A 27,443-nucleotide genomic window follows, 5' to 3' on the forward strand; every position below is an offset into this window, starting at 1 on the left:
AAGATTCTCTCTGTATCAATCTATTGTGGGCCTCAGGGAGAATGCTTTGTGAAGTATACGATTGTCTAACTACTATGCTCTACACCTGAAATTAATACAAAATAATACAGAATGTAAACTGTAATTGAAAAAATAAAATTAAAATACATATTGTAGATCAGTATGTAAGGCAGCAGAAGTGTCTCAAAGTGTAAAAAAGATTTGGGGGTGGGGGAAGGAGAGGAAGGAACTCTGAAGGAGCCCAAATTTGAATAAGACCTATTTATCCTTCAAAATTCATCTAAATACTCACCCCTGGAAGCAGCAAGCCCCAGTCCAGTTCAGAAGTTAGCAAGACACTCATCTGTGATGGCAGGAGCTCAGTGAGGAGTGTAACGGCCAATGGTCATGCCCAGGCCCCTGTCAGACTCTGAGACACTTGAGGACAGCTAACACCATTCATCTTTGAATACTCTGGACCCAGAGCCTGGCTCGGAATAGGAACAAAATAAACATTGAAGAATGAATGAATGATTGGTATCAAGCTATTTATCATGCCCTTTACCTTTTTAATTTACCTTTGGGAAGAAAAGTCCTGTCAATATCTTTCCTAATAAGAAGCTCAGTTTCTATCTTTATAGATCATAAGTCATCTGAGAAAAACTTATAGTTTCCATTTAATAAAAGAGTAAAAATCTTTAGGAAGAGGAGAACTTGAAACGAGTAAATAGGAGGCAGCAATGGTGGTTGATCCTGAGAGAGAAAGGACATATATTAAGTTCTAACCATATGCCAGACATAATTGGTAGGCTATGCATGTATTCTTATCTAATCCTTACATCAGTGTTATGGACTAATTACTATTATTAAGCCCATTTAATAGGTGAGAAAAGTGAGGATCAGAGAAGTTACTTTGCCCAAAGACATTAACTGGTGCAAACTCAGCTTCCTTCCTTCCTTCCACTAACCTGCACTTATCCTATGCTGGGTCCTACAGGGGTGAAACAGCTTCCCTAAAGCTGAACAATCAGCAAGAGGTATAAAAGGACTCACCAGGCCTATGGGACTTGAGAATCCATGTCTTTCCCTAAACTATATTTGCTCATCACAAATCTCTTTGCAGGCTTTGGGAAACTCATGTCACTTCCCTGCTCTCCCTTGAATCAGCATTGCATGATTCAAGGCAGTATCTGGGCTTCTCTACCAACCTCTGCGCTGAGATAATTTCTTCAGCCTTCAATTTGCTAGCCCTCCATCATTTTAGTGGCAGCTTTTCCTGAAACTTTGGACTGATCAGTTGTCACCAGGACCAGAGACCAAGGAAGCTATTCTTGAGCTTCTGAGTTTCCAGCAGCAGCCCCAGCAGCGAGTCAGCAGTGGTAAGGTGGACTGAGAGGCTTGTATCCCTGGCCAGTGCCCACTCAGAGGACAAACAGAGGTGGTAACTTCTGGGCAAACAGTGGGCAAGGGAGCCTGCCACAGCCATCTGGAAGCAGCCAGATGTGTTGGCGTCAAGAGACCCCAAATGCCATATGTCACTTAGAATTTTATTCTCATTTTAATAATGCTGTGCTGAAAAACAAGCCTGAAAACAAACAGACAAAAATGCTAACAGAGGGAATATGGATAATTGAAATGATGGTTAATATTTTTTCTATTTTCCAAAAAGTTGATGAGGCAGCTTTACTACTTTAAAAAGAGAATATTAAAGTTATCTTTTTTAAAAAGTGCCTTTTAAAAACTTTTCCATTAACCAACATTCTATAAATAGCTAGAGAGAAGACACATGAACAGATGAAACAACATAGGCCAGATTCCCAAACTCCGGATTTATTTTCCTACAGATTTTTCTGCACTGAATCGGAGAGGAACTACAACTATATAGCAAGGACTATGTTTACTCACGAAGTCACAAGATTTCAGGTGATGAAGGAAAATGGTTCACGGGAATGGCCTGTGAGGTAGAAATAAAGTGGCAATCAAAAGTTTCTTCAGTTCCACAAATCCGGAGATCACATCCCACCTCCCCACCCCCCCATGACCCCGCCTGTCCAGCTGGGGTGGTACTTCAAGGCTTCCCCTGGGCTTCCGTAGCTGCCATTACAGGAGTTGGCCTCTAGGGGCTCTGTGCTCCACTTTGCAATATGCAGTGCTCTTGTCCTTTGCGTGGGCGACCTCGGAAGCCTCCTCGTTCTCCCTCTCCATCTTTTTGCAGAAATAAGGGCAGATTTTTTTCTTAAAAAATTCAAAAACATATCCACCAGAGAGTAGAGGGAAAAACAAGTACAAAATCGTTGAGCTACGTGATACGATGGAGAACAGATTCTTTTATTTTAATGTAACTCAAATCGAGTTGCAGATCTGCTTTCTGGGAGCCCAGATTATACATCTCCCGTCTAGACACTGTGGACGCTGAATGAATCCCTCCGAGTCTACAACCTGGCTGCCTGCTCTGCCCCTACAACATCTGAGAAGAGTCTCAGCCTTCAGCCTTTAGCCTTCAGCCTTCATCACCTCTCCTGGGAGCTCCCCTCTGGGTTCCAGCAGCTTCCAACTGCCCTGTCCTTCCCATACTTTCTGGTCTCTTGGTCTCTAGTGAAAGGAAGGTGCTTCTCTCTCAGGCTCAGATTTAAGCTCCAGGATTTAGGGCTTCCCATGCCAACTTCCGGATAACATCTTTTGCCCTTTCTGTAAGCCTGTTATACCTCCACATCCCTGTCTGGTCCAGTCAGCTGAAGCATTAATTCATATCAAAACTCAGTTTCTCCTACCTGGATGGTAGCCTTTACACTCATATTTTCCAGAGCATCTTAATTTCAGTCGTTCTAATCCATCCCAATAAACCAACACCTATTTATCTAACCACATGTCCTGATTTACTCAATACAATCATCATACTTATGTCTTCCCCTGTTCTCAAAACAGGACACAAAGCCACAAAGAGTCGTAGGTGGCATTCTGGACGATACCTTGTAGCTGCTCCCAATCAGGCAAGCAGAAGACTGTATCCGCACCAGTCTTTAAAGCCTCCAACCCCTAACCTCTGCCTCCTCACGTGGACTTGCCCTTAATTCTTCCTGTTCCTTATCTGAGAGATGCCTCAGACTGAAAACTCATTTGCAGAGCAGAGATAATTAGCTCACTCCAAACCCAATGAGTGTTCAAGGGGCCTTGCCTCAGGTTACCCACTGCTCTCTGGACCCCACCTCTCTGGGCCCTCTTGTTGGGGAATGATCTGGAATTCTTGCTCTTTATAGCTTCACATCAAAATCCTTTAACCATACAGCAACAACAACACACATACAATAAGAGGAGGGTGGATCACTCACCCACACTCTCACACAAAAACAGGCAGCTCTCTCCCCAGTAAGAAACATATATGGGTTTGCACCCCACCACGGGAACATTCCCAAGATGCCCCAGAATGCAGTTCTGTTTCTTCATGACCATGACGTGCTGTAAAGCACGTCAGCTGCTCCTTGTTGCTGTGCAGATCACCAAACATCGGGTCACTGAGACAGACAGCAGCGCTCGCTCACACAACTGATAGGATTAAGAGATGGTGCTCTGTCAGCCCTGACTGAGTCCCAGGCAGCCCCCAGCATTCTCAGGTGAGCCGTGAGAGAGCGTGCAGGTGGGGACCACAATGTGTCTCAGGGGTATGGTGCAGAGGGTTTCTCTTTGGCTGTGTATTTGTATTGTCTGTTCTGTGAAGTGTGCAGTCCGGTTGAGGGCAGGGGTTCCTATCCTTAAAAACCAGTCCTTTATCACTTAACTGGTTTCAAGGATGGGCCCCATGTGCCTCACGGGACTTTTGCGAGGCTCAAATAAGATTAAATAGGTGAAAGAGCTCTAAAAATATAAAGTTGTGGGCAAATGAAAGGTATGAATCATTTAATTACAAATTTCACATAAACACGGAATCAGATAATTTATACCAGATTTGGAGGCATGATTACACAGACAGATTTCTTTTCCCCCAGCATGCAGTGCTGTGCTCCTTCTCAGGCCTGGGCAGGGATGTTGTTTATAATCCTGAAGGGTACTAGCCTTCTAAAGCAGCTGATATTTTCTTAAAAAAACAGCATGACATTCATTTCTGAAGGAAAAGCCACAAAATTACAAAACCAGATCATAAAATCAGTATGTAAGTAGAAACTGAAAAATGATCCATGGGACTATTTTAAAGCAGATGAAAGATGAATGTAATATACTGTATTAGATTGTATCTCTTTGATGGTATATTCCAAATGTAAGACATTTCTCTTAATGACATGAGAAACACTTGAATGAAATGAAAGGCAACATAGATACTATCATTTGTAAAACTTGCATTTTAGAGCGGTGGAAAAACAGGCTTGGGTTCCAAAAGTCCAGAGCTAAGAGGCATCCGAACATTAAATCATCAGCCTTTCCCTCCCAGGGTTGCTATGGTGACATAAGGAGCCTCTCACCACACAGCGGCTCACTGACTGCACTTCTGCAGTAAAAGCTTTCACTGAACACATGTTGGATTTTTTAGGCATATACCCCATCATCAAATACAAAGACATAATGGAGGCAGCTCTCCCTGAGTCATTTTCAGAACAGAAGTTGTGTATATGTTCTTTATCCTACTGAGGGCCTCCCTGTGGGGTTATAGAATTCACTCATTCACACATTCATTCATTTGTTATGTATTGAGTGCCTACTGTGTGACAGGAACTCTAGTAGGCACAGCCTAGGATCCCTGGTGAAGAGATCTCTGGTGGACATGGACAAATAAATAGCGAATTCTGATATAAAAGCATAACAGCTCTCCTGGGGTAAATTAAATACAGATGCCCTTGAAGCATATAATGGGGGAATCTTTCCCTTTTGGGGGAGCAGAGGAGATTTTCTGGAGGAAGCTGTCTCTAAAATGAAACGTAATACATCTTCAAGACTTGAGGAGGGCAGACGGGTGGGGTACAAGAGATGGTCTAGACAAAGGGCCCAGCATGTGCAGCAGCACAGGGGGGAAGAGAGTGGAGGACTGAAGATTCTACAGTTTGAGGGGTGTCTATTTGTAGAGGGAGGAGGGTAGTGAAGGAGAACAGAAAGGGGACAGGATACCTGGTAGGAGAGAGAGGACTGGCAAGAAATGAGATCGGAGAAGTAAAGAAAACTAGATCATGAAACACCTTTGCGCCACAGTAAGGAGTTTGAGTAATAGTTGGACATCTGTGAAATCATTAGTAGGTTTTAATGAAGAAGTATGTCTTGATTTGGCTTTTCAGAAAGACATTATGGAAAAATTGAAAAACTGGCAAGAAAGAAAAAAGGGGCAAAACTGGACGCAAAACGACTTTAGTTAGACCACTATTGCAATAATCTAGGATGCTTATGGTTGAGATTTTATTAAATAAAGGTAATGCAGTCCATCAGTGGATAGAAATAATCAGGTTCAAGACTTTACTAATGACTCAGATTCTGAATTAGATAGCTCCTCCGAGGATGTTTCTGCTATTAGGCGCCCAGACTCAACTCTCGGTTCTCAGGAGGGAGCTCAGAAGCGCCTTGTTACTTTAACAGCTCATTCCTATTTAACAGTATATGTCCTCAGGCTCACAATTCAGGAAATAATAAACTGTAGGAATCATGGTGGACCATCACTTTCCTGAAGTCCTTATCTGAGACAACTAGGGGTATAGAAAGTATTAATTTATCAGCCCTTCCCCCCAAATAAAGAATTCTAAGATTATCAACCTCACTGCTTAAGCAAACTAAGTAGATTGAAAGGTATGAAGGTGTATGAAACAACACTTCTTTGGAGGTATCAGGAAAAAGCAAATTGATTACACTGATCCTCTAACTTCAGGCTCTCTCTGGACTCCTTTGTAGACTTAACCTTTGAGGTCTGAGAAAAAAATGCTGTTTGGAGGGCAAATGGGGGTGTTGGAGATTCAAATACGATTTTTAAGGATCATAGCCCTCCCCTACATAACCCCATGTAGGGAGTTACATAACCCCATGTAGGGAGGGCTTGAATGAAGTTCAGAAAGGTCCAGGTTCAGATGTCATTTATTCGAAATTGATCTAGAACTTTAGGCATAAAGGTGCTCAGCTTGAAGGGAGCGGAGTGGTGCCTTGAACCTGGCGTCCTGAGTTCAAGGGCGGGTCCTTCCTAAGGCCCTGTGTCGGGGCTTATTCCCTGGCAGCCCAGGGCAGAGCTGGAGAGAAGGCGCTTTGGCCCCGAGCATCCTGCCTCTCAGATCCCTCGGGAGCCGCCTCATCCTTCTTCGCTGCGGCACTGAGCTGACAACCTAAGGACCTTCCGATGCAAATTCCCCAACGGGGATCGCAGCCTCTGCGACCCCGGAACCCAGAAGCTGTGCCGGCCCCGCCGCATCGGCTGGGCCGGGGTCAGGGTGAAGGGGGGCCCGCCCGTCTCTCCCCGGCGAGGTAATTGCGGGGAGCCGTGTCCAGGGAGGGGCCGCGAGGGAAAAACTTTCCCCTTCTCCATTTTGGCTCCCAGCGATGTCGCAGCTTTTCTGAGCTCTTCCATCCGACGTGTCCAGCCTTCACACCGACACCAGGTGCCCAAAACGGGGTGTCGGGCCCCTCCCGGGTGCAGACGTTCGAGCCTCGCCGGCCCCCTTCGGGTCCCCGCCCGCGGAGAGGGAGGGACGCGCGGCGCCCGGCGGGGGGTGGGGGCGGCGCGGGGGGCTGTGCCGGCCGAGCCGCACCGGGCAGGCAGGTGAGGGATGTTTGGGGGGAGGGGAGGCGCCCGCGGGTGGTGGTGGGGGCGGCGGCACCACGTGTCCGGCCGGGGCGGAGCGGCCAGACGCGCCTTCCGATTTGAGCGCAAACGGCGGCAGTGGCTGCAGCGCGTCAGCCCCGCAGCAGCCGCTCCCCGCACCCAGCGCCGGCTCAGCGCAGTCTCCTCGCCCCGGTGCACACAGGTGCCTCCTCCTGGACGGCGGCGCGCGGAGCCGGCGGGCAGCAGCGCCATGGGACCCCTGCGAGAGACCAAGGTGAGGAGGGCAGGTCGCGCGGAGGCGGGTGGCGGTGCCCCCGGGCGCCCCAGGGGCAGGGCAGGTAGACCCTGCGGAGCGAGAAGCGGCCAGGTGAGAGCTGGGGCGGGGGGGGGGGGGGGGGGGGGGCGTTTAGATTCAAGATAAACGGGGACCAGGGGAGCGGTGGGAAGATGGGAGACAGAGGGACATTTGCTCAGAGGATGAGATGGGTAGGTGACACTAGAGCAACACATTTGGGACGTTGACAAGAGGATGAAAAAGATTGCCTTTGGAGGGTTAATCCCATCTCCCGAAACTGGGTATTTCGGATCTAGCTCTCAAGTGATGTCCTGTATGTGTGATGCGATTTAAAACCGTTTCATGTATTGGCGACTGAGAAATAAGGACCCCAGCATGTCAGCGAGCCAGCATTGGTCCAGGGTCTGCAGTGTGCTAGGCGGAGTGGCTGACGTGTGATACCTGCTGGGTGACTGATGTGCAGAACGAATCCCGAGACTGGGTGCGGCTCTCGCCCCCGAGTAGGCTGGCTGCCTGCGCGACCTTAGGAGTTCCCGCGGCTGGGCTTTCCCTTCAATTCCTGCACTGTGCGGGCCTCCTAGAGGTGTTTACTTTGGCAGCGACCCTTCCTGGTAAGCAGCGTGGAAAGGAGCAGGAGGTCATGTTTCGAAATAGTGGTTGTTACCGAATCTAAAGCCAGTTTTCAGTTGCAGAGGTTGGAGGGAGCATGGTATTTTTTTTTTTTTTTTTTTTTTTGCAAAGAGCTCCTCCTAGGAATCCATTTTAATAAGGCAGGGTGGTGGTGACTCCGAAAAGCAGTGCACTTCAGGCCCGTTCTGCTTCTAGATGGCATGCTGTGTTCGCTAAGTATCCTTACTTACCTCTTTCAGCCTCAGTTTTCTCATCTGTAAATAGGGACCTGAATTAGTGTTCTCTCTGTGGCTCAGGGTATAGGTCAGGTCAAATGAGATAATGGTTGGGAATGCACTTTAAAATTGGAAAAACATGGCCAAAATACTGCTTTTTATGCATTTAAAAAAAAAGGCATGGCCCTCTGTATTTCATGCTGTGTTTTTAAGAGACAGAAAAATCTCTTCTCATGGGTGTCCTGTAAGGAAAACAAAAGCTAAACATGATGTAAAAGGTGGAGCCATCTTACCAGGTATTGGATTTTTGTTTGCTTTTCTGTTGGCAACTAGCCCTTGTGTACCAGGATATTAATGAATAATTAAGGCCCTGGAAGGAAGAGGAGGGATTTGAAAGATAAGGCTGCATGGTCTATCAGGAGAGAATTGTTTCAGGTGTGGGGTCTACTTTGTGAGGAAACAGGAAAGTCAAAGTCAGATTGTAACTGCTAACTCAGGGACAGCAAAATGGAAGTCTAGAGGAAATCAAATAGTGAGCTGAGGGTAATGCAAATCTTTGAGACAGTCGAAAGCTTGAACATGATAGAAAAAGCCATAGTGTGAAAGTGAGTCAGAATGCCCTGGGAGTGTAGAATGGCCTTCCTGCCGGTGGGGGAAGAGTGTATGTTAGTGTGTGTGCACATCCTTGCTCAAGCGTGTGCTGTTCAGTAGGTTAGAAGGGTTAGCTCAGTGAAAGAGTTTTGGAGATCATTTCTGCCACTGAGATAAGCACTATTCTGGGAAGATTCACTCGTCAGAAATGTGATTTCTTAGAAACTGAGCCCAGAAGGGACAGACTGGAGCTCAGAGGAGGAAACAAATTTCCTTTTGTTTTCTTTTTGATGTCCCATTTGAGAAGGAGCAGAGAGCGCAGCATCATGAGAAGGAGCTTTCCCGAAGCCGAATTCCCCGTTTGATTCTTCGGCCCCATCTGCCCCAGCAGCAAAACAAAGTGTCCCCGGCCTCCGAGTCTCCCTTCTCAGAGGAAGAGAGCAGAGAGTTCAACCACAGCAGCTCTGGGCGCTCAGCGAGGACCATCAGCAGCAACAGCTTCTGTTCAGGTGCAGTATGAAGTGTGTGCATTGCAGGTGCATTGCGAATGGATCTGGGCCGTGCTCCAGTGTGCCTAGAACTAGATTTCTGTCATTGGGATCAATTGTCTGTGGTCGCACCTTTTTGGCTGTTTGACCTACAAATACTGAAGTTTTTACATGTTCTTTTAGTTTATACTTTACAATGTAAATTCTAATTTCTTGTTTCTAGAACCGTTTAAAAATGGGTTTGTTTTTTTTTTTTTGCTAAACCTGCAAAACATATTAGCTTGCATTTTACACTAACAACCTTTGTAAGCCTGTGGACTGCTATTTATGGAATCCCCAAAGGTAAAGCAACTCCTAAACCTCAGGATCAAGGAGGTTTTTATCCCAGGACTGACCTTGGAGTTCTGATAAAGGGGTAGAGGACAGGTTTGATAATCTTCCAGGCCTGAGCTGGAATCCCTGGCTTTGTCACCATTTATAAGCAGTGTCACCTTGCACAAGTTGCTTAACCCTCTTAAGCCTCAGTTATTACATCCATAAAATGGGGTAACACCTACCTTGTAGAGTTGCTGTAGGGTTGAATGAGACCATGTACCTAAATATACTTCTAGCTCAGTGCCTGGCTCATAGAAGTACTTAAAAAAGGATGGTTCTTAGTATGAGGATCTAGGGATGTCAGTTTGGGCACATGATTAAGGAAGTTTCCTTAAAGTTCTGAGCATATTTGGTAAAAGTACAAATCTCTTCACAGCTCTGGAAGGTGCCACCATTACTACTGGACAGAGCCTGGTGTGCTTACTCATTGAAGCATATGACTTAGAAGGATTTGAATTCTTTGAGAAGTATTAGGAATTTGGGTAAAAAGTCAATACATTGACTGTCTTATGATTAATGAAGAATGTTTCAGAGTGGATAATTTTTAGAACTTATTTGGGGAAAATGAATTTGAAGATTAACCCATTATGAGAAGCAACATACGAATCAAGATGCTGGGATTAATACCCTAATTTAGCAGAATATAATATATCATTATATTTAGTATTGGTAAACTGTATTTTTTAGGGATTTTTAAAATGTGACTTTGGATTAATTATATACTTCCACAAAAGAGTTTTATTCACAACTTGTATATTAGAAATACTAGGCTGCCTATTTTTATTTTTTTCTCTGTAAAGACTTAGATTATCTGCTTCATTCTGAAAAAAAATCTATCAAAATGTTCTATTGTAATACTGCTGTTGGAATGAATCTAGTTTAAAGTGGCAACCCACTGATGGTTTGCATGATAAGGAAGAAAACTGACAAGCTGGAGCAGTTAAGGTCCCGGGAAACTGGAGCCGGATTTGCAGAATGTAATGCTGTTTGCTTTTACTCCATGTGGCACTCTGGAGTCACTCCTGTAGAGTGTGGATGAACCCAGGGGATAGCCCTTCACACTGACATGGCTTTGGTTACATAACTCGGGTCCACATTTATTACATATATTCTCTCCATATAATTGTTTTCTCAAACTGACTTCAGGGTGAGTCGTGTTATCAGAAAAGAAGAAAAAGTTGCTCAGAACAAAAGAGAGTCTCCAAATATATTTTAGAAAACGTACTTGGCAAACTAACAGAATTACTACTTTGGGTCATGACTCACGCTCTCTGAGACCTGTTCTCCGGATCCGCGTTCCGTCCCGAAAGACCCATCTCCTGCTAAGGGCCATAATGCTGTACATGAAAATCGAAGGTAGATATTGATCCTTCTGCCATTTCCTAGCTGAGAATTGAGTGGCAGAAGTATCTAATGATGGGTGTCTATAAGCCTGCCTTTCCATCTTCAGCCTTGCATCCTGTCTCCTGGTGGAATCCCCTCTGTTCCTGGACCTCATCCTCCTGTGCTGGCGATTGATGCCCCAGGGTCTGGGTTGGTGCCTTTTCCATCTTTGTTTGCCTTTCCCGCAGAGCCCTGACAAACCCCATGAAGACCTGGAGTGCTGTGCTGACTAAATTTGACAGGAGAAGGCCTTTGGGGGCGTGTTAATGATGCTTTAGGAGGTCAGTCTGTAGATGGGAAATAAATGGGTTGGTACTGTGGGGAGCATTAAAGCTGCAGGCAGTGCTGTAGAAAATGCAAAAGAGTCGGACCAGCAGGGGGAAATAGCTGGTTTTGATCCAACCGTTTTAACACTAAGGCCAGAAAGTGTGTTGGCTGCTTAATCATGGCAGTTAAGTCAGAGACCAGGGTGCATGCGAATATTACAAAAGCCATCCTTTTCTATAATGAAACTAAAAATTTTCAGTGTTGCCTGTTACTGCCATAGATTCACAACCTTACAGTGGTCAGTCCGCATTAGTTTATCTCTTTTACAACCATCGTGTTCTCTAAAGTGAAAGGGGACACGCAGAGTTAGGGGGATACTTACAATCGGCAGACAAAATGATAGAGGAAGATGCAATTTAATTTGCAAATTACATTTTAAGAACTGCAACCTAGGGACTTTTCAAATCTGTATCAAAGGCATTATTTGTGAAGAGCATCATATGTTCTAAGATATTAAGTTATTAAAAGAAGGATAATGTGGTGAGTTTACATAAAGTTAAATTTACTTACCATAAAGGATTACCCTTTATTCTGAGAGTCTGGCTTTCCTGGTATTCACATTATTACCCAAAAAATCATGATAATCGTTTTGTTCTCCACCCCCACCCTCATCTTTTTCTTTTAATTTTACTGATCTGTGAAATTAAAACACTGGAAACTTTTGGAAGTGGTCTGTCCATTTCTACTCTTCTCTATTCCTTCCCACTGCCTTCTGCCTTCTATCCCCTCGGGGGCCTCGACAAGGAACAGTTAATGACTTGATATTCTATATGCTAATTTGCATGTTGTATCTCATTTCAGGAAGGAGTTGTGTGTGACCTTTGGCAATTCATTTGGGGTGTGTCCCCAAAGAGCTCTTCTTTTAATAGCTTAGCGGAATTTCTTTGAAGATATGCATTTTGGGGCAATGTTACTGCAACATCATCCTCCTTTTAAGAGCCTGTTCCTTACAGTGTGTATTTCTGTTAGTCCCTGTGACCTCAGTTGGGCGCAGTTAAGTTGATATCGTACATATGGGAGGCCAGGCCCTATTTTGTGGGCATAGCAAGTAAAACATTGTATACTTTTAGTAAATATTAACTAACACTTTCTTTAAAAAAGAGAGTACATAAGGAAGTACAGCTACTAGTAACAAAACACCTGCTCCCATATCCCCTCTTTTATTTTTAATTATTTTTAACCAATGTCTAGGCCTAATGTCTCCCTGTCTTTTCTTCTGCAACCCCCCTGCCTGTGTTTCTCGTTTTAACAGACCCATGAGTATGATCTGTGTCCTGGGTGTGGCTCACTGCATCTAGGTCTCTGTCCATTCCCCCCTCCCCCTTTTTTTGTTGGTAGTTAATTGTGTTTGTCATCATACCGGGACTCCAGCCACTATTAGCAAAGCTGATGACCACAGTGAGTAAGTCAGTCACATACATCTGTCACCAGACATGGTTAGCAGCATGCTGGGCATTCCTCTTTGCTTAGTTGAGGCAGTAATTGCCCCTTAGAACTGGGAGGCAGATGGATTGCTGGATTTTAAGCTAGTCCTCCTTGGGGTGCCTTGTAAACGTGGCAGGTGGAACAAATTATGCGTATAGAACACTGGTGGTTTTATGGGCGACCAGTGATTTCTCTTGAGTTATTTCCATGTTTCTAATCTGCACACACAGGTACACAGGCAAGTTGTTGACTTAACCCATTCAGAACTCTGTACCCTGTCAATCTGCTCAGTGATCAGAACCCAAGAGTCTTTGCTGTCTAATCCTGAGTAAGGAAGGTGTTTGCAGAAAGTGTTTTGGTTTGTGCAGTGGCTATGAAGAAATCCTTCTTTGAGTGCCATGACTGAGAGGTAATCATTGTTGCTGTTTGTGGGAAGGACAATTAAGGCAAATTACAACCTGACTAGTGCTCTGCTCCGCATGACAACGCCTCCAAAAATTTGCCAGGCCTTGCCAAGCAGAAAATATTTCTGCTGTGCTTTTGTCCAGTGGAGGAAACCTGGCATCTGGATAGAGTAAGCCTTTGAACTTAATGAACAGAATTGAGATGAACTGCTTAAAGTAAAGTGAGCAGCAATACCAAATTACAGCATAATTGAATGACTGCCAACCTGCTGTGAGGACAGGAAAAAAAAAGACCCTGAGACTTTAGTATCATTTTAATGAGGATAGAAGTTAGGCACAGTTGCATAATGTATATTTCAGGTGCTTAGGTGCCTCAGTCACAGAAATAAGTACCTAATAAAATAGGTTACAAATGAAGGGTACATAGGCACTATTTCTGTAAGGATGTGGTAACTGCAATTAGGAGGACAAGAGCAAAATTTTCTTGACATTTAGTTAAATAAATTACTTAGCACCAGCGACTGTGAAAGTAATCATGGTGGAATTGGACCATGCCTAAAAGCAAATTATGGGACTCAATGTGAACATCTTTTATGTTCTAAAATACTCATCTCTGTGACAATATTTCTTAATTTGAAAAGTATGGAATCCTTAAGAAAATGCTTTTAAAATGTGGATGCCTTATTCCCACTGTTTCATCTCAGAATGGGAGGGCCCAGGCATCTGTATTTTACAGGTTTTCCAGATGACTCTTAAGTCAGCGGAAGTCAGCCTCACTGCTTTGTGGTCTGTGTGTGTTTGGAGATTCTGTATGAGAAATGCAAGGTGTGTGTCCAAAGCAGCATCACCGGATGAATGAGGGTCAAGGTGGTGGAGGTGGAGGCCAGCTGGGCCTGGGACAAGAAAATGCCTGCACATTCCTTGGAAATTACAGCTTCTCACTGTTTATTTGCTATTCCTATGCCATTACTCCTGACAATAATATTATTTATATCTACATAATGGATTTAATTTGTGTTTAAATGGTAGGAAAGTAAAGTGAGAGAGAAAACATTTTCTTCCTTTATTTTCCTATATAATGCTCTCTCTGGATTTACTATTTCAAGCTATGGTTTTTATTCTTTGGCATTTTCTTTCTTTGGTATTAGGATGATTTGGGGAACACCAAGAGTGGATATACTGGGCACACCATGAGTGTACCCTAAACAGCCAGTGGGTATACTGAAAGAGACAAAAAAGAGAAAGAGAGAGAAACTGGCCTGGGAGGAGCAAGACATTCAGTGTTTTGCAAACTTCGACAAAAATGTGCTATCCCATAGTCATTTATTGAATCCCTGCCATGGATCAGAAATTGTGCCAAGGCTACAAAGATGAAAGAATCACAGAAACTGGGAAAATATGATATTTTGCCATCCTATCCTGGCACCAAAGGAAATGGAGAACAAATCTTCGGATGTGCTTTCCACACAGCTACCTCTACTCTCTTGTGTCCCTGTCCCTTTTACTCATGCCCACTCCACACACTCCTTCCTTGTCATTTGAGTTTGTTGCTCCATTTATTATCGAATTGGCCTCCCACGTTTCGTAAGCCCAAGGATTCAAAGAAGTAACATTAATTAGCGTGGTGGGGTGGATAAGCACGAGCCTTGGCATCAGTGAGCCTGAGTTGAGAGCGTGAGTGAGATTAGCAGGGCTGGCCGGTCCGAGGGGCGAGGCTGTGTGTGCTGTGCTGCGGCTGAGATCCAGGAGACCAAGGGTGCACACAGAGAGTGTGGAGTCGCAATGGGAAGGGTGGGGCTGCCTGGATGGGTGGCAGTGGGGGAGGGGCGCTCAAAAACTGGGCAGTATTCAGAATGCCTTCTAGCACTATTCAGAACTTTAGAAACTCAGCTTTTTAACTCAGTCTGTAGGCAAAGCGGCAGACATAAGTAGTGGGACATAGCTCTGGGCTGCCGAGCCAATGAACGGTTTTCAGTGGGGAATAGTTATGACCAGAGTTATAATTTAGAAAAATCTGTCTGACTGTGTGTCGGACAGCGGCCGGGAGGGGCAGGAACTGGTGGGAGGGAGCCTGCCTGGTGTGAGGCCGCTGTGGCAGTCTCAGTGAAGACTGGCAGAATGATGTGGATGAAGATGAGGGGCTAGAGCCTGTGGGGCTTGGTCCCCAACTGCACGTGGAAGGGGAAGGGATGGTGTCTTCAGTTCCCTCTGGATGAGCACGAATGGAGTAGCAGGACTGGGGAGAAGGACACTGAGTTGGATTGGTGAGCTCAGATGAGGTTTTGTGGCATTTGAGGTAAAGGTAAAGGCCTGGAGCGGAGAGAAGTCAGAGGTCTTGGTAGGTAAGTTACAGGGGGGACTGTGCCCTGGGGGGGTGCGTGCAGGATGCAGACCAGAAGGTGAAGGCTGGAATGCTAACATAAAGCAAGAGGAGGCCGAAAAAGGAAGCCAAGGCAGCTGGGAAAAGCGTCTCCAATCTGGAAGGAAGACTTTCAAGAGGAAAGTAGCCAGTAGGTTCAGAGGTCACCACAGGATTAGCCGTGCACTGAAAAGGACTGAGGGAGAAGACTATTAGGTCACCAGGGCTCCCAGGCAGAAATAGTCCCAGAGAGCCGAGGGGATAGAATCCAAGTGCATCCTGTTGAGATGTGAATGGGAGGTGACAAGTAGACTGTAGACAGCTTTTTTAAAAAGCCTCAGCGGGATAGAAAAGAGAAAATAGAATAGGCTAGCGTTGCGCCTGGCCGGTGTGTTTCAGTGAGTTGGAGCACCATCTCCTGCACGAAAAGGTTGCAGGCTGGGTGCCAGGTCAGGGCACATGGCTATGGCTACGTAGTGTGTTTGGTGCCCAGCTGGGGCACGTACGGAAGGCAACCAGTCAGTGCCCGCCTCCATGTCTCTGTTCCTCTCTCCATTTCTCTCCATCTCTTTCTCTGTCCCTTCCTCTCTCTGTCTAGCTCTTTCTCTTTCCCCCTCCCCCTTCCTCCTTTCTCTCTCCCTCTGGAATCATCAAATATTGAAAAAAATTAAAGTGCTGCATGTATAATAAAGATAGCATGTTTATCAAATGACAGGTATTTTGATAAAGTTTTTAGGCTGAGGGGAAATACACAATAAAAAGAAACACAGTAAAAAAGATACTGAAAATAGTAGAGAAATGATCACTGTAATGATACTGGGGTAGATAAAAAAAGACATATAAGGAAGGAAAGAAAGGCTGGGTGTGAATACAGTGGACCCTTGAACAACGACACAAGGGTTACAAGTACCAACCTCCGTGCCATTGAAATTCTGTGTATAACTTAAGACTTAACTGTCATCATCCCTCGGTGTCTGCCGGAGACTGGTTCCCAGACCCTCCTTAGATACCAAAATCCATGGAAGATCAAGTCCTTTATATAAAATGGTCTAGAACAATGCATACAGTCAGCTCTGCACAAGTGTGAATGCCCAAGCGTGGATCCCAAAATACTGTTTTTGTTCTGAGCTTGGTTGGATCTGTGGATAGAAAAGCCAGGGATAAGCCCTGGCTGGTGTGGCTCAGTGGATTGAACACCAGCCTGAGACCAGAAAAGCCAGGGATAAAAACGGAGGGCCATCTGTATATTTACTGAGGAAAAAATGTAAAACTGGAGCCCATGAGTTTAAACCCATGCTATTCAAAGGTCACCTACGTAGATAAGTATGTCTGTAGATGAAGGTAGGTAGCCGAAGGACGCATTTCTGGGTTAGGTGTCCCTTCTGTATGCTTCCTCTCTCATACCACATGACCTGGTTTTCAAATTTCTTATTTAATTACTTGACTCCCCAGTGGACTGGCTGACTATCACCTCCAGGAAGGCAGGAACAGTATCATACCTGCATCACACCTGACGTGGAACTGTTACTTAGTAAGTGTTTGTTGGGACTTGGTACAGGGCACAATTATGAGAATAGGACAAGCGATGTATTTTCATTCATTTAATAAAATCTGCTAAGAGTAGAAAACTATCTTAGCAGTTGGGGAAATAAGATAGCTTAGAGCCATACCCAGTACTCAATTTAACAGATTTATTAAATGAAGACGACAATCCTGACCTGAGAAGTTCCTGCCAAGCAAAAAATAATAATCTTCATCATAGAACCATGCCCTCCCGTGCTGTGGGTGGCCAAAAGAGAAATCTCTTGCTAAGAAAATCAGAAAATGCCCCACTAAAGAAAACCGTGAGAAAAATCAGCAGCCCAGTTTAAGGTCAAGAAGGAATGTAGCACAAAGCCACACGCCCACTTTCCCAGGACTCTAGCTTGACACTAGTCACCACCCACCTTACACCTGGTGCTTTTGACTCTGAGGAAGTGCCAGTTCCCTCCCACTAACCACGGGGAGCCTCAGAGCACTCCAGGTATGCAAGACTGCGGCTCTGCCAGCTCCTGGGCGCAGTCACGGCCCCAAACCTCCCCTGCCACCCAGCCTGGCATTCTCCTGCTTTGCAGACACAACCTGGCCCCTCCTCTGCCAGAGCAGACAGACTCCTGACCAGCTGCTGCTCACACCACTGGGCAGCCTGCTTCACGTCCAGGCGCCCCACGGTCACACCCGAGTCCCACTATCAGGCTCCAGGGGGCCAGTCACTCAGGTTGACTGCGTCCCAGTGAGGCCAGTGCTCATCAGGTGGACTCTTCCTGCACTCATCCCCATCCTGTAGAAACACATCCTCCCACTCTTCCCTCTGATGAACTTTCCTGTGGTTCCCCCTTCCCGCCCAGCTCAGCCATTGTCCTCTCCACTTCGGTGTGGGTGGCGGTGCAGTTAGGCGTCCTCTTAGCCGCTGACCTAACCCTCAGAATTCTTGAGCTCTGCTGGATCCTAACCTAACCATCTATTTATTCTGAGGTGTTTCTTTAATGCCTGTTATCATATATTTTCCAGTTTAAATGTAACGGAAATGAGCAAAGACGTATGTCAGAATAGAGGTCATCCGGTTTACAGGATCTATTCTGTTTTGCTTTTTGCCCAAGTGAGATTGTGCTATATTAATCTGTGACCCTTTCTGTTAGTTTGTTAAGCAAATACTCATCGAACATCTGCTCTGGGCAAGGGACCAATCCTAGGAGGGGACTAGCACGTGGACGCTACTGGCAAGACTCCCGTCCAGGAATGTGTGTTGCGGGCGGTCCCGGTACCTGTCCTTGCATGCCAGGGTATGGCAGTCCCCCGTCCACGCTGTGCCAGGGCACATTCCACTCCACAGGGGGCCATCACTTCTTCTGCCATTCTCCTGCGGATGGACATTTATTCTGGGAGGCTAACTTTCAAAAATCAAAAGTTTGTGTATGAATGCCATTGGAATTAGACTGTTTCTGAGTGTGTTCCCTCTTTCTCTCTCTCTCTTCCCTTTGTTCTTTTCTGGAAAAAAGGAAAAGAAGTACATGCCATGATACACATGTCTCATCTAAAACAAGTCTTTTTTTCTCCAAATAGAAAAAACACAAATGTAGCAATCGTAGTGAACGTTGTTGTTTCCTTAGCATTCTCCCGTTTTTAGCCCTCGTCACCATTATTGTCTTCAGATACTCATTGTGGGAAAAATGGAAGGAAGGGAGGAATATTTACATGGCCATGAGGGAGCCAGCTGTAACTCATGGGACCTTAGAGCGGCTTGGCGTTTGCTTGTTGTAAGGTTTTCAGGAGAATAAGAGAGAACTTTTCGGCTTCTGTCTTTGTCTCTCTTCTCTTTCCTTCCTGTCTCTCTGGTTCTTCCAGCCTTTCCTCTCCCTCTTCTGCCTTTTCTCTTGCTAAACAACCTAACAACAAACAAAAACACTGAGTCTTTGAAAAGGTATGGCTTGGAAATGGCAAATAAACTAGTATTGCTAAGGAGAAAGAAAGTCAAAGGTAACGGTGACATGCTTACTTGGGAAAAGTCACACTCTGTGAAAGAAAGGGCAAGAGAAGTTAAAGCTTGTACCCCTTACCTGTGCTGGGCTCACCTGTCTCTGGCAATGAAAGAGCCACCCTGTTTCCCAAATTCAGCATCAGCAACTCCCTCCCCCAAACCAGACAGATTCCTAGATTCTTCACTCATACTACATTTCATATTTGGACCACGATATTTTTTCCTGTACAAATTCCTTCTCCTTTGGCTGATAATGCAAATCAAGCAACCTGGCTGATGCTTGGTAGAAAACCAAGGAGAGGTCCTTGTTTCAGAGAGAGTGCCAAGTTATAGCGAGAAATGGAGCCCTGCCTTGCTTCATTTCGCTTTCTCTCTTATTGCCGGGGACGCTGCACCTGAACGACTTTTATGGGAGCACTCAAAGCTTCAAAATAGCTCAGAAATCCCAGGAATGTTTGTATGTGAAATGATTATTTTGTCTCCAAGAAACCAGGAAGACGTTCATTAAATAATTACTTCACTCTCCACTATATTTGTATAGATGTTGGCTGCATGGCTTAGCGGAGGTGCTTTATTGGAATTGCCATCCGCGCACAGATGCTCATTTCTATCAGCATACACATGGGTGCAAGTATGTGCATCTTTTGAACAAAATAAGCTCCCTTTGGCCCCTCATCAGCTTGCATCTGCTCTCTTATTTCTCTGCTCCTCTTCCCAGCCAAACTTCTGCAAAATCCTGTCTCCCACTTGCCCTTGTTAAGCAGGTAAGTGGCCACACTGGCGAGTCTCCCATTCTGTCGTCTGCCTTCATTCCCCTCAAGTTCTCAACAGCATTAGGCATAATTGATCAAGCTCCTATCTTGGGAAAGATTTTTCTCCTTGGCTTGGTCCCACCCCTCTGAGTGTTCTTCTGCCTCTCAGGTCACTCCTGAGTCACCTTTGTTGGCTTCACCCCCACCTCTTGTCCCCACAATGTCACAGTGCCCCAGGTCACAGTCCTCAGTCCTGCTCTCTTCCTGCCCTCGCCAAGGGCTCCCATCTGTAGTGCGGCGATACTCCCAACCTCTGCCTTGAACTTCAGGCTCACAGATCTAGCCGCCTATTTGATAATCTCTGAATTGGTGGGTAATTTGTGCCTCACATTTCACATCAAAACCAGAAGTCTTGGTTTCACCCCCTACACACACATTTTTCTCCAGCTCAGAAATGACCACCAGATTCCTTGTTTAAGTGAAGAATTTAGAAGACATTCTTGATCCCTTCCTATTTCTCACTGCCATAAATTAAGGCTTTCAATTACTTTTTTCAAAATCTATCCCAAATCCATCTACTTTTTCTCAATTTTCAGTACTACCTCCTAGTCAAACCGTCATCTCACATGTCTGTGATGACAGTGGCCTCCTCATGGGCTTATTTGCTTCTGCTCTGAGCCTGTTTGATTCATGTCGTGGCTCTGCCACTTAGACCTCAGCAGGTGGCCTAAACACTAGTGCTAGTACTATCATCCTCTGCACAGCGGGATTGTATTTGTAGCCCATCTCAAGGGGATATTAGATTAAGTTTTGTAGTAAGTGTTTAGAACATGCCCAGTACTGAGTAGGCACTCAGTACATATTAGCGAGATATGTTATAACTAATACAATCTCTTCTCCACAAACCAAGTTGTTGTCATCTCCTGCTTAATGCATCCTAATGCATCTCCTGCTTAATGCATCCTACGGCTTCCAGTGCACTTCAGATCCACTTCGGATTCCTGGCCCGCAGTCTCGTACGTACTCAGGCTTCTACCTCCCGTCAAGTTCGTCATCGGCCCTTTTCTTCCCAGCAGCCTTCCTGGACCCCTTTCAGTTTCCTCAGTGCACCCAGTTCCTCGCTGTTCCCACTGCCTGGAGTTCTTCCCCGTGTCTCTTTTATGGTTTCTTCTCAGGTTTTGGTCTCAGCTCAGGTGACCTCTTCAGGGCCTTCCTTGACAACCTAACTGATGTAGTACCATCCCATCCCACCTCCCATCTGGTCAGTGTTTATAATATCACCCAGTTTGATTCATTAACAGTACATCACAATCAAAGTATCTTCTCTGTGTTTTTTTTTTTTACTTGTTCACTAACTGTCTCTCTCCCCCACTAGAATGTGAATTCCAAGGACAAAGATCTTAGAGTCTTGATCATTCCTACATTTCCAATATTGACAAGACTACCTGGCACACAGCAGGAAATCAGTAATTATTTGTGGAAAGGATGGATGGACAGATGGACAGAGGGATGGATGGACAGATGGATAGACAGATGAATGAGATTCTTACACCTCAACATTGGCAATTAGGTAGTGTTACATAATACTGAAGCAAAATTAGTGTAGTGCCTTGTAGACTTGTGAATTCTCACTCCAAAAAGATGCTACAGTTAAATAAAGGAATAGAAGTTCAGATTTTGCCATTGAAAATGTAGAATGCAAAACCATTTGAATGGCAAGCATTATATGGTTACTGTGTTAAAGCAGGGATATTAGAAAACTGGAACCATCTAGAAAGAGTTTCTTGTCTCAGATGTTTGTGGTCTGTTTATTATGGGATAGCTCCTTTTTAACAGCTTCCTTTTGTCTGTTTTTAATTTGAGCATTCCCAGAATTGCTGCTGTTTCCTCTGAGAACAAACATGTAGAAAAACTTAGAAAACAGCTAGCTTTTGGTAGTTAGAAAAACAAGGACTTTATATAAAGTTTAGACAAACCTGAGTGAATCTTGAGTCACTGAGTAGATGTGTGCCTGAAATTCTTCACCTCCCTGGGCCTCAATTTTACCACCTACAAAATAAGATATTATTAAATTATATGATAAAAGTAGTGTTCTTCCCACATGATAACTACTTAATAAATGTTACTTTTCGTACCTGTATTTAGTGCATTTGAGTACTTTTCTTACCTCTTTTCTGCATTCGAGTGGTTTGTGGTATTTCACAGGGTTCATATCAACGAGCAGTTTAAGATGTGGCATTTTACTTGTCCTCATCAGACTATCTCAAAAAGTGTCAGTACCTAGAGCAGGAAGAATAATAACACCGTGGCAGTATCTGACACATAGTAGATACTCAATAAGTAGTTGAATGGATGAATAAGTAGTCTGGGAACACCTCTGTCATTCATGAGAATCAACTAAATTTTCCAAGTTTTAAGGAGTGTTTCCTTAAAATAGCAATGATTTTTTCCTCCAAACATGCAACTGAACATTGAATAGCATCAAACCATAACTGAATGTTTCAAGGCATTATGGCACAAAACCACATTTTCCTCTGCCTGATGTTTTGTTTAAATGATGTCTTCTGGAATTGTTTAGTTCGGCAATGAGCTCTGCGGTTTAAATTTAAAAATCTAGACCCCAAATTATTAGAGATGTTTCTTTGATTTTGAAGAAATATTTTATTTGCAATCTCTAGAATCCAGTGTTTTATTCTTGTATGTAATTGGTGCAAGGACAGTAAACAGGGGTTAGTCATCCTAATTGCCCCCAACTGTGTTTTGTAGCCCTGGCAGTTAGGCCCTTCAGTTAAATATTAGAAAACTATATAACACACACTTTGGACAATCCTAGTATTTTAAGATGTAGAATTTTAAAATATATATAGATATTTACATTCCTTTTGCAAAAAAATATTCATTGCTTTCAAATTTTTATCAGGAAAGCACTGCACAGTAATATGGAAAGAAACATTTCTTTAAAAATTTTAAAACATAATGTTACTATGAACCTCGTACTACATTTAAAGTGAATTCCGAAGGGGCTTCCTTTGAATGAAAAGTTAAGCTATAAAAGTATAGAATAGAGAATAAGTAAATATTTAAACGATCTTGGAGTAAAGAAAAACAGTCTAAGCATTGAAGCATTAGAAGAAAACGAAGAATATGGACAGATTTGGCAACTAGAAATAAAAAATGTCTGAAAGTCAAACACATAAAGTTAAAAGCAAACGACACACTGGATGAGACATGACAAAGAGCTGACGCCTTTCACGGACCAGGATTTCCTACAGTCAACAGGGAATCATTCAACTTTGTGATAGAAAAATTGTCAAAGGACGTGAACAATTCATAGGATAAGTAAAAACACCTATGAACGTGGGAAAGACAGTCAGCCTCCCTGATAACTAAATTCATGCAAACTAAAACATCACAGAAATATTTTTTATTATTGACAAAAATGCAAGCAAAAATAGTAGCAGTACTGGCAATCATTTGATAAATGGGATACCCTCATAACAACTATATAGGAATTTAAGTTGTCTTAAACTACTTGGAAGACTTAGTAATTCCACTAATTTTAGAGATCAATTATGTAAGGTAATCCAAAAAATATTTACCTGTAAAGATGTCATTAAAGCAATTTAATAATAGTGAGAAAGTTAGAAATAACCTGAAATATCCCTGAAGAAGAGATTGATTTTTTAATGTTATATTCATATCTATTTTAAAGTTACTCATTTAACGATTTGGAGAAATTAAATATTTTCAAACTTTGTAAAACATACTTAAAAGCAGAGAAAATACTGAAGCGAACCCCAATATGCTGCTTATTAACTTTGTCTGGACTAAGCAATAGCAAGGTGTTGTCACACTTGCTACATCTAGATACCCCTTTTTCTTTTCTTTCTTTGCTGAAGCATTCTAAAGCAAATTTCCAGACATCAGGTCATCATTACGTGTACCTACATGCAGTCATCTCTTTTAAAAAATAAACATTTTCTTACATAATCATCGTGCCATTTTCTCTACTCAGGCAATTACCATAATTCCTTGGTATGACAAAGAGCATTGAAATAGCCCCAACTGTCTCAAAGTGTCTGCTTGCTTCCTGACAGTATCATTTAACCCAGAGGCTGGCAGACTTTTTCTTCACAGGGCCAGGTCGTGAATATTTTCACCTTTGCTGGCCAGAGGATCTCTGTCACAATTGTTCAGCTCTGCCACTGTGAACTTGAAAGCCACTGTAAATGTCATGTAAAGGATTGGGCAGGGCTGTGTCCAGTAACATTTTGTTTACCAAATCAGGCTGTGAACTAGGATTGGCCTAAAGGCTGCAGTTTGCCAAGCCCTGATTTAACTCATGACACTGTTCTTCATGTATTTTATAAGGTGGTCAGTAGCTTTCAAAGTTGAATCGGTTCCAGGTAATTTTTTGTGGCAAGATTGCCTTATGGAGGGTGTTGTGGGGCTTCATCTCTCATCCCATTGGATGGCGTATATCCGTTGTCCTGCCGGTGGTGACGCTAAGAACACTTAATGGGCACTGATCCTTCTACTGTATTAATTATGCTTGTTTCCTAGAAAATTTAATTAGAAATAACTACAAAATGGTAACTTTTTATTTCTACTACTCCATCTTTCATTAAGGCAGGAAGGAGGTTTTTTTTTTAAACACAAAGAAGTGTGTGTATTGTAAGGAAGAATTTACAACATCAATATACTGAAATATAGTTTGTATAGGAACCAGTTCTTATATCTGGAGTATATGCTAACTTTTCTTTCCTTTTAATTGTCAAATTTCAACATAAAGAATTGGTCCCTGGCTCACATCCAGTGATTTCCAGTAGGTTGGAATTCTTGTGGGTGAAAGGGGAATTTTTCTCCCTCTTTAGTTTTGCTTTTTTGTGTAACTATGAACTCATAGATTTTTTAAAATATCCAATAGTTATCAGTCAGTTGCATTTATTATTCTTGTTCGTGCTTAAATTATTCCATCTTTGGCCAGCTGGGGCCCCTTTGAGTGGCTCTTGTTAGTCTTCAATAGCTTTTTTCCAGTCTAACAAGTTCCAGGGTACATTTTCAGTAACAGAGTAAAGAAACTATCTACAATATAAGTTGAAACTTTAACAGAACAAAAAAACAAGGAACCAGAACAACCATATGTATTTAAGAGAAGATCAATAAGAAAGATGCCAAATTGTTCAATGTTTCTTCTCGGTAGTACAATGATAGGAAAATACTCTCTCTTCATTTTTTCCTTAACTTTTTGTACTTTTCTATGCTCCAGATTTTTCCACAATGAGAGTTATTACTTTTATAATAAAAAATACAAGCTAATATTCTAAAAATCCCAACAGATTCTCCTTATTAGTAAGTTCTCTTAGGGCATTCAAAATAGGATTCAAATTATTTTACAAGATACTAATACACACTTTTTAAAGAACTGTTAAGTGGATAATTAGTGATTATTTCCCATATTTCCAAAGAGCTGTAATGTATGCAAAGAGGGAAAATAGATAACTTGATAATGAATTCTGAGCTATGAAATTGTAATCAATGCTGTTTCTCCCATTTGTCTTTACAGACCTTAAATTTTTTCTCCTTAACAATAGTTTGGAAACCAGTTCCTAGGGATAGTTCTTACAGCACTTTAGTTATTAAGCCTCAACTTCCAGGGCTTCCTGGACCTGGGAATATTCTTTCCATTATTTTCAATCCTTTGTGTTGACAGGTTGAAAGCAAATGAACAAGAATAAGACCAAAAGGCCTATTCCTGATTGTAAATCAAGGAGGACATGTAAATGAGTCTCCTTCCCTGTAGATGGCAGTCACCTAGGTGTGGCCTTGATGAGGGCCACTGCTACCTGAGTTTCACCAGTGGCCATCCTGGGCCCCTGTAAGTGGGATTTTAAGTTGTTGACCCAGTGAAGAAATCCTCCTATATTTCAAAATGGATCCCACACTGTAAAATGTGGGACAGGGTTCCAGTGTGTGTGTGTGTGTGTGTGTGTGTGTGTGTGTGTGTGTGTAAGGGAGTTATACTTAACCACAAATAATAGAGGAAGAACTGTAACAACAGTGTAAGACTTGGTGTGTGAATGTGTGCGCACACACGCTTCTTTGTGTTTTAAAAGAAAGACTTCTCCCTCTCCAGCGCAGACAGCCTTTCCCTAAAGTCCTCAGAGCAAAGCTTCCCTTATGCCAAAACCAGAGTAAAATGTTCTAATTTTTCCTCTGGTGTTCTTCTGAGAATGTGGAACACCCCATACTTTGGGGGTAGATCATTCAGAATTTCTGCCATTTCCTGCCAGAAACAGTTGCTTCATGGTATCATAATAGAAATTTCTGTTATTGATAATTTGTTTATACTAACGTAGCTAACAAGAGCTATAGTTATAAACTTCGTGTTTAGAAATCTATGGATTCCACAGGACAGATTCGGGAGTCAAGGCAGAAGCAGGGAACAGAGGCGGACTCAAAGGATTTAACCAGAGCAGGCTTAACACATGAATCTCTTGAAGTTGTGCTTGGTCCGCATATGGTTTGGCACATAGTAAGATCGGACATGAACAGCCAAGGAACATAAATTGTCTTCGCTATTCTTAGAATCTTGGAGTAAATGTGAATGAAGGATATATTACACAGAATTTTGGAACTGTCTTTATGTGGACGGGTGGTCTGTTTCCAACTGGGACCGTGAAGTTTAAAGGAGGAGGAAGAGGGAAGGCAGAGAGCGGAGAAGGGGCCTTACCCATGACTTGTTGAGGAAAAACCACCACTTCAGTGTCACAGAGGAAAACGCCGCGGGCGCCATGGGGAACGAGATGGCTCTCTGGTGTTAAAGCTCTGTTGCCTTTGCTCCGGTCTCACTGCACAACTTGACCTGTGCTCTCTGCAGCAGGAAGATGAATGGCCCCGCCCTTTCCCAAACGAGAGTCCTTTGTTAGACAAAACAGGCAAATGTCCCGGCTTCTCTGATAACACAGATTTTCACGGATATGGATTTGTCGTACTCGGCTTACCAGTTAATAGTGAATATCACTTGCATTCTGGCTTATTTATGAGTCCCATCAGTATGGGGACTGGGTATAATGTGTGTGGGCTAGTGCAGTGCCAAGACTTGATACATACTTGTTTAGCCAATGGAAGATTATGTCTTATATTCCTAGTGCTTCTTCTTCAATATGAAGCAAAGTATTAGACCAGTAAGAGATGCTGGGCGAGCCCCAGTTTATGTAGTGGGTCACATGCTGTATGTGGTTACTCAAGTGAAAAGCTTATTTAGGTTTTCATCTTCTCCATACCTGTCCCCGGGGATACTGGCTCTGCATATTAGTGACAGGTGAGGCCCACATGCCAGGTGAAAAATTGCTCCTGCCTTCCTGACTATAAATAATTTCAGCCCCCAATTTTTAGTAAGACCCCAGCACTTAATGGTTGAAATTACTCATACTGAAAACGTGGTGGGTACATATTCTTCCTTATGTAACTTGAGCAAAATGATCAGAGAACTAAACAAAACACGTTTGCTTTCTCTTTATTTAAAGCGTAATGTTGACATTGTTTCTCAATACTGGAAAATGTTTACTGTCCCCTTGAGTCTGAGAGTTTTCCAGAAAAACAGTTACTCTTCAGGGTGGAGAATCTGAAGCGTGGACTTTTATTTATTTGGACCATCTCTCTTTCAAAAGAAGAATTTTATGGACCTGACTCATAAGGGAATGATTTTAAAGGCAAGAGGTAATTTTGAATGATTAGACTTCATTGGGGAGGCTCTATCTGCTTTGGGAAAAGAATCAGGAAAGTGATTCCTGAGGCTGTGTGCGGGCCTGCTGGGCTGTCAGGGCACTGGGATCCAGGGATCCATCTGAGTAATTAATTAGCAGGCTTGCACCTTCGGAGCGGAGGTCTGGTTTCTTTGGGATGAAGTGTGGGACATGCACATACAAGAGAAAGGCAGAGGTAATAAGTGATGAAATAGCCTAGCAGTCGCAGCCGAG

General features: G+C 43.5%; 1 protein-coding gene and 1 long non-coding RNA gene across 8 annotated transcripts in view; one reads left to right on the forward strand and one right to left on the reverse strand.

Annotated features, from left to right (window-relative positions):
* The first annotated feature begins 3,517 nt into the window (after nt 1-3,517).
* SYBU (syntabulin) overlaps nt 3,518-27,443 on the forward strand; it is a 69,521-nt gene continuing 45,595 nt past the window's right edge. The window contains exons 1-4 of one of the 6 annotated variants that reach the window (XM_037166921.2): nt 3,518-3,590; nt 6,476-6,536; nt 6,903-6,974; nt 8,736-8,940. In XM_037166921.2, the coding sequence (XP_037022816.2) occupies nt 6,951-6,974; nt 8,736-8,940 (229 nt within the window). In that variant the 5' untranslated portion in view covers nt 3,518-3,590; nt 6,476-6,536; nt 6,903-6,950. Of the gene's footprint in view, nt 3,591-6,305; nt 6,537-6,862; nt 6,975-8,256; nt 8,276-8,735; nt 8,941-18,593; nt 27,184-27,443 lie in introns of those variants that run through there. The other 5 variants (XM_037166918.2, XM_053660851.1, XM_037166919.2 and 2 more) reach the window with 5 other exon arrangements.
* LOC119065010 (uncharacterized) lies at nt 16,842-26,307 on the reverse strand. Of its 2 annotated transcripts, none has more exons than XR_005085528.2 (4): nt 26,195-26,307; nt 21,629-21,741; nt 21,438-21,510; nt 16,842-18,219 (listed from the first exon to the last, which is right to left on the reverse strand). It is a non-coding gene; the product is annotated as an uncharacterized LOC119065010 (long non-coding RNA). The 2 variants fall into 2 exon arrangements; XR_008390757.1 differs by lacking the exon at nt 16,842-18,219 and adding an exon at nt 18,323-18,617.

Source organism: Artibeus jamaicensis, unplaced genomic scaffold (assembly GCF_021234435.1).
Source record: "Artibeus jamaicensis isolate MK-2021 breed Jamaican fruit bat unplaced genomic scaffold, CSHL_Jam_final scaffold_916, whole genome shotgun sequence".
NCBI lineage: Eukaryota > Metazoa > Chordata > Mammalia > Chiroptera > Phyllostomidae > Artibeus > Artibeus jamaicensis.